The sequence below is a fragment of the Gracilinanus agilis genome, unplaced genomic scaffold, assembly GCF_016433145.1.
Source record: "Gracilinanus agilis isolate LMUSP501 unplaced genomic scaffold, AgileGrace unplaced_scaffold49781, whole genome shotgun sequence".
NCBI lineage: Eukaryota > Metazoa > Chordata > Mammalia > Didelphimorphia > Didelphidae > Gracilinanus > Gracilinanus agilis.
In genome coordinates, this window is record NW_025384445.1 from 1 (window position 1) to 7,037 (window position 7,037).

At 52.4% G+C, this 7,037-nt stretch overlaps 1 protein-coding gene across 2 annotated transcripts; it reads right to left on the reverse strand.

Annotated features, from left to right (window-relative positions):
* Positions 1 to 1,660: 1,660 nt before the first annotated feature.
* LOC123255660 (nuclear autoantigenic sperm protein-like) lies at positions 1,661 to 5,023 on the reverse strand. 2 transcript variants are annotated; one of them, XM_044684419.1, is made up of 9 exons: positions 4,429 to 5,023; positions 4,262 to 4,338; positions 4,067 to 4,140; positions 3,592 to 3,780; positions 3,334 to 3,500; positions 2,913 to 2,966; positions 2,744 to 2,827; positions 1,959 to 2,108; positions 1,661 to 1,834 (listed from the first exon to the last, which is right to left on the reverse strand). In XM_044684419.1, exons 1-9 carry the CDS (start codon positions 4,621 to 4,623, stop codon positions 1,778 to 1,780), a joined length of 1,047 nt encoding a protein of 348 aa, XP_044540354.1. In that variant the 5' UTR covers positions 4,624 to 5,023; the 3' UTR covers positions 1,661 to 1,777. The 2 variants fall into 2 exon arrangements, with proteins under 2 accessions (XP_044540354.1, XP_044540352.1); XM_044684417.1 differs by having other exon boundaries at positions 4,262 to 4,347.
* Between the last annotated feature and the right edge of the window lie 2,014 nt (positions 5,024 to 7,037).

Consider the following 7,037-nt stretch of genomic DNA (forward strand, 5'->3'; position numbering starts at 1 on the left):
GATAAAAGGGGGGAGGCAGCTGGCACTGACACACGCAGAACAACTCACCGGAGGCTTCGATGTGTGCAGGGAAACCTGCCTAGATGTCATTCGCATGTCTGAACTCCGGGGCACAAAGGCGGGGCTCCTGGGGGTACCCCGAGGGAGGGAATCCTGGAGCAGAGGCAGATGGCAGGAGGGGGGGCAGGTGGGGGGCCCTTAGGCGATGCAGGAAGCTCCCCATCCGCAGTCCCCCTCAAGCGACAGACTTTGGCCTGACCAGGCGGGGAAAGCCAGGTGGATGCCAGGAAGGACAAGACAGAGAACAGCCCCAGGAGAAGGCCTGAAGCTTCTGCTGGCCAAGCGGTGACCCCTTAGAGCCTGGCACTGGCCGCGAGGGTCTGCCCATAGGCAGGCGGTGGTGAGGGTCGAGCCAGCTAGTCCGATGCGGGCCTCAGGCCCTCTCTGGGCCTCAACCTCGTCTTCCCCAAAATGGGGCCCATTCCTCAGCTCAGCAAGGCTCGGACCCGCAGGCCGCCCAGCGGCCCCCACAGGGCTAAACAAGGAGTGAGGCCGGGGAGCCCTGGAGAGACAAAGGCCGTGCTGGAGACCATCTGGGCCAGGACCCCCAGGAACCACGCCAGGCTCCTTCCCCATCAGCCCCCCCACCCCAGCTTGGCCCTCCCCCCACCTGCCTGGGCGCCCCAGGCCCCCCCAAGCCTGTCTCCTTTTTGGAGCGCTTTTCCCTATGCCAGGGATGCCCTCAGGACATGGTGGCCATGCCCGGCTCCCCCAGGAGGCCCTCAATTTAGTCTGCTCGGACACCACCCCGGGGGTCTCTGGATGCCCCTCCCCGTGACTGGCCACAGGGGAGCCAATAAGCCTTGGCACAGGGCAGGCCCCACACTGAGCTCTGAAACCAGGGCCAGCAGATGGGATTTTCTGGGAGGGACCTCCAGGTTCTGCCTCCAGGCCTCGCGCCCCCCCCCCCCAGCCCCAGCCCCTGACCCAAGCTGCTGGGCCCTGGCACCTGATCCCCCAAAGAGGGCAGACACGGCCACTTGCCACGACACTGAGCACCCCAAATCCTGTCCCAGCCTAGTTTGTGTTCTTGCATTAGTCTCAGGACATGAACGGTTCAGTTCAGACGGTCACTCTCAGGGCCTGACAAAGCCCTGCAACATTCCACTCACCCCCCCATCCCGCCTCAGTCTTACCCACTCAGCCATGCACAGGGGACCCAGGGCAGGCACCCCCAGGGCCACTTCATTTCAGGGGCTAAACGGCTTCCTCCCACCCTGCTCCCAGGACACTGGGACGGACATTTCTTCAGCCCCTACCAGAGGGGACAGGAAAACCCCCGGGGTGTCTGCTGCCCCTGGAGTGAGGCGCCACCCTCTGGCTTTTCCACACCTCTCCTTTGGGAGGCCAACCAGGACAGCCCCAAAGGCCTAAAGCAGAAAACCTGATGATCCACAGAAGCCCCAGGAGGGCTCCCAGTCTTTCCAGCACCCCAAAAAGAGCTAAGAGAAATGGGGGGGGGGGCAATGGGAGCCTGGGGCAGGGGGAAGTTGCTGTCCTCTCCAGTGTAAAGTAGGCCAGATCCTCGGGCACACTGGAGGGCAGGCCTGGGGCAGCCCCCAAGCCATGGTCGGTATGTAAAGAACATCTACACCTCAACCTTTGCGTACAATCTTTATTGAAGTTATACAAAAAGAGTCCCCAAAAGTGAAAAAATACATTATATACAAAAGCATCGTCCTGGAGAGAAGGGTCCTCCCGCCTCCCTCTGGGAGGCTCACGCGGTGCTTTGTACGGTGGCAGCTCCTGGCTCTGCGGGCGGCTGGTTCTCCGCCTGCAAGGCAGACAGCTGTGTGTGAGGAGCGGCCCCTGGGGACACCCCCACCTCCCCAGCCCTCTCTAGAGCCCTGCTTCTGGGGCAGGGACAAGGGGCGCCCTGCCAGCCCCGGCCTACTCACCTCTGCTTCCATGTTTTCTGCAGCCTCATTCGCAGTGGGGGCAGCATCACCACCCCCATCGCCGTCACCACTGCCACCATTGACGGCGGGTTCCTGCTTGGCTTTCTTGGCCTCAGCATCTTTCCGGGGACTTTCTTCCTCTGGTTTCCTCTGAAGACAAAAAGATGAAAAGCTTCAGCACTCACAGCTCCAAACATGCTTTAAGAAATCAAAAGCAGGGGACGGCTGGGTGGCTCAGTGGATTGAGAACCAGGCCTAAAGACAGGAGATCCTGGGTTCAAATCTGGCCTCGGACATTTGCCAGCTGTGTGACCCTGGGCAAGTCACTTAACTCCCATTGCCTACCCTTACCGCTCTTCTGCCTTGGAGCCAACACATACATGGTATTGATTCCAAGATGGAAGGCAAGGTTTTTTAAAATTAAATTAATTCTTTAAAATAATAATTTAAAAAAAAAAAATCAAAAGCATCCCCGCCCTCCCACCCACCCACTTCTATGGGGATGTCAGAATACCAAGGCAGATTTCAGGGAGACTGGAAGGATGACCAGCTACCCACCAAGGCTAAACTTCAGAAGGGTTCCAAGTAGCTGAATCACTGGGCTACAACTTGCCCATTCTAGGGCTGCTTCTCTTAGTTCTCACCAAAGCAAGTGTCTTCCAGGTAAAAGAAAATTGTCTTGTGCAAGTAGTCAGGAAACAAATGCAGACCAAAGAACAGACTCTAGAGCCAGAGCTGTGATGGCTGCCCAGGGGCTGCTTCTGGGGTCAATGGGAGGAACTGACCTTTTTTCTGACCAAGTGGGAAATGTCAGTCACACAATTTGAGGATGTTGTAGCAGCACCGTCTGTGGATCTTCTGGCTGAGATCTGGCAGAAACCAAGTAATGGATCAGGTGTGAGTGAAGCCTGGTTTAGCCCACCATTACCAGCCAGCCAACCCGAGAACACTCACCCCTGAGGCTGATGAATTCCCACTGCTTGATGTGAAGCCAGATGCTGCCTGAACCTGAAAAAGAGGAAGCCTTGCTCTGACCCATCAATCCCAACATGCCTGGCCCGGCGCCCCCTCTCCATCCTCTACCACCCCTCATGGCCTTTCTAGGAAAGACGAGGTCACTGCATCACTGGTCCCTACCTCAGCACCTGGCCCAAGCCATAGACCCTCACGGCTAGGCTATTCTGTTGGCACTGTGCTAGGCACACCCAGGCCTAGCTCCTGAATGCAGAGGTCAGTCGAGGATGGACCCGAGGGGAGATGCAAGGGAAAAGGACATCATGGGATGGGATGGGAACCTCCAAGTCCACCTCAGAGAAAGGGAAGTGTGAGGGGAGGCGGGAATGCATGAGGCTCAGAAGAGAAGCCAACGGCCTACCAGGGTGGCCTTGAGAGCCAATTCGGCGACATTCCCACTGCTCTGGGACTCCTTGGCGTCTTCAATCTTTTCTTTAATCTCCGGGAGCAGTTCCTTGAGCTCCTCAATCTCCTTCTCATCCTCAGCAGAAGGGGCCTCCGCTGCCTTTATCCTCTCGTTCAGCATGGCTGCAAACACACACACAGGCCCCTTGCTGAGCGGGCGCCCTTCCCCACCCACAGTGCCAACAGGGCTCCTGGCAGGGGAGGGGGCACTCACCCAGCCTCTTCTCAATGACATCCACGGACTTGGTGAACTGAGACACCGCCTCGCCATACTGACTGTTGTAAGAATAGGCCAGGCCCAGCTGGTAATGGGTCTCAGCCAGCAGGCGGTCATGTGCCTCCAGGTAATTCTGCTGAAGGGCAAGGCAGGCCTGGAATTCTTCAATGGCCTGGCTGTAATTTTCTGTAGAACAGGGGATAATCCAAAGAGGGAAATTGTAGGGCGACAATATACGACTCAAACGGACAGGCACTGTAGGTTCAAGCCGCAGTTCAGTGCCAACATGGCCCCAGCTCTCCTGGCAGGTTTAGCCTCCCCCCCCCCCCCCCCCTCGCTTAGGCTCAAGGTGGGAGTCCCAAGAGCTGACCTCTAAGTGTTACACCCCACTTCTTCTTACAAGCCCTTTCAGCCCTCACCTTATACCCCTTCAACCCAAACGCCCCACTTCATCCAGAGGCTGCTTAGTTACCAGATTCGATGCTCACTTCCCCCAGCTTCAGATGAGCTTGGGCTGCATTGAGCTGGGCTTCCTTTGTTTCCTGCCTAAAACAGGAGGAGTGCATTAGTGGGTTGGGGTAGGAGGTGGGGGGGTAAGAGGGCTACAGCTTTCTCTTCAGTCTAGAAGCACTGAAGGGCAAATAAAGAAGTGAGCGGAGAGACTCACCTCTTAAAAATGATCTTTGCCAAGTCCAGCATATCCCAGGCAAGTTCCAGGTTTCCAATGTCTTCATCTTCATTTTCCTGAATAGACTAAGAGAAAGCCAAGTAAGTGATGCTCAATGCAGTGGAGTCTGACTGAGGACCAGGTCCTGGGCCAGGGGGAGAACACACCTTGTTTTCCAGTTTAGAATCGTTTCCCCGCTCCTCAGCTTCTCTGTCATTCTCTTTGTCATCTTCTTCTGAGCCTTCAGTTTCTGCAAGTAAAAAGCCCTCCAGAATGAGAAGAGAGAGCAGGAGACCCCACAGGCTAGTCGCTGGGATTCCACCCAGTGGACTGTAAGCCACAACGTCAAATCCAAAGGTCATGGGGCAGTCCAACTGCTGCCACTCAAAGATACTTTGGTCCACACATCAGCTCAATCTGGGATTAAAGCTAACAGTTAAAGTGAGAGTTTGAGGGAAGAGATTGGGCATGAAGTCAAGGGATGAACCCAGCTTTAAACTCAGGGATACACAACCTAGAAGCTACCTTAGGTCCAGGCCTTGGGAAGTAGGGGATCAGCTCTTGGCCAGCAGCATCAGGGGAAAAGAAACCAGCCTCACAGGTCCTTCTGCAAAGAGCACTTTCTTGTTGGATGGATTAATTCTTTGGACTATTTCAAAGCTCAGGCTGGGTTTCGTGGTGCTTCTGGTAACTTGCACCAAGGTATAATGTCAAATTGAGCTACCTGAAGGGCATGTTGGCTGAAAAAGAGTAAAGCTAGTATCTGGAAAGGACCACCAGCTCAAAGACAAGGTCCCTTGGAATGGAGGCTCAAGAGCCAGACCACTTTCTGCCAGATTAACACTAGCTCACTAATCAGAATCAAGTCAAAGGGTGACCCTTATCTCCCAACTATTTCAAGTTTCCTCTGGGGAATGACTTTCTTCACCACACTGAATTTGAGGCATTCTCTTTAGTAGTTTTGGGTTTTTGTCTCTCTGTGCTACAACCCAACAGGCCCAGACTTTCACTTCCCATATTATGTGAAGTGAAAGATCACTAATGATGTCAAAACTGCCCCAAACTCACAATTCTGAGAGATGTAGGTCTGTAGACCTGGCTTTCTAGCTTGCAGTTCTAAATCCATGTTTCTGAGGGTCAAGTATAAAGGCAGTCAAACTGCCATAAATTGTGGTAAGTGCTCAGCCTCTTTTTGAGCATCAACTGGACTAAAGGACCAAAAGAGTTGGTTCCACTGGATTCTGTGATACCGAGATGGCAGTGTTCTTTAGCAAAGTGCCACTCTTCTACCTTGTGGGACCAATACACAGCACTGTTTCTAGTTGGAAGATGACAGTTAAAAAAAGAGACCCACCTATGCAGTTGATTTATAAATCTACGTTCTATCATTTAAGGGTACAGACAGTCCGCCAATATGGATCAGACTGAACCAACTCTTTTAACAACTGTTCCCAAAGGAATTGGAAACTTGAGGTGAATGGTGGTTTTTATAAAAAACCAATCTCAAAGAAGCCTCACCAGCCACGCTCTGGGGAGCTGGGATCAACATTGTCAAAGTGCAATGAATGATTGTGCTGGTTTGGGAGAACCTTAACAGGAAGTTCTTTTCTGAGAAATATACTAGACAAGGTGTAGTGTTTCTGATGGAGAGGGAGGAAGATGGTAGAATAGGGAAGCAGCCAGATCTTTTTGACCTATACGTCCTTCTCTAACCTGAGGAGATTCAACTACCTCTAACTCTGATCCCAGAAAAAAGGGTCTGTAAAGGCCCTTTCCTAGAGGCAGCTGGTAGAGCAGCACCTAGAGCAATGAGCCTAGTCAGGAAGACCTGAATTCAAATCTGGCCTTGGGACACTTCCTAGCTGTATGACTATAGGCAAGTCACTTCATCTTTCTCTAAGTTTCCTCAAATAAAATAGGGAAAAATACCAGCACCTACCTCGCAGTGTTATAAGACTCAAATAATATTTGTAAAACAATTTGCACAATGTGTACATGATAGGTGATTAATAGACGCTTGTTTTCTTCCTTTCTAGAACAGAGCCAGAGAAGGTAAGAAAGAGTGGCCAAATCCCTTCATTCCTCCTGACCACACTACACTTGGGTGGCCTGGGAAATCTCCCTGGAATCCTAATTAAGGTAGCTAGGGCTGGGGTCTAGTGGGGAAAGGACCAATCTAGCAATTTTTCATGGGGAAAAGACAATGGGAACATATCTACAATTAATGTCGGTGTTAGAGGAATCATTAGACAGTAGAATCCTCAAATGACAACACACTGAGAAACCATTTCAAAGGAATGAATTTGATCTATGGATACTGTTCCATTTGCTATTTTGCCAATTGTAAGGATTGTAGAAAGCAATTAAAAAAAGAAGTTCCCCAAGGACCAAATTAAAGCAGATGAGCAGCTAGAGCAGGGAGGCAGGTGAAGAAGGGAAAGAGCAGTGGCGGCAGCAGCAATAGCAGCAGCAGCAGCAAAGCCCTCCCACTACAGTTCAGCAACATGTCTGTGCCTCATGGTATAGCTCAGAATTTTAACTCCTTCCACAAAACAAAGCCCTCACTTTACATGGGAAGCCTGCTTATGTGCGCCAAATCTGGGGATTCTACTGTGCTGTCCCTAATTCCTAAAATAGATGTTAAAATAAGCCTTATGAACAAAGGTTTAATCTCCCGGGAGGCATGCAAGTGGACGTCCATTCAGCATTCTCTGCCAGCCTGGTTACTTGAATGCTACTGCCTGGTCCTGCTCCCCACCCCCCCACCCCCATCCCT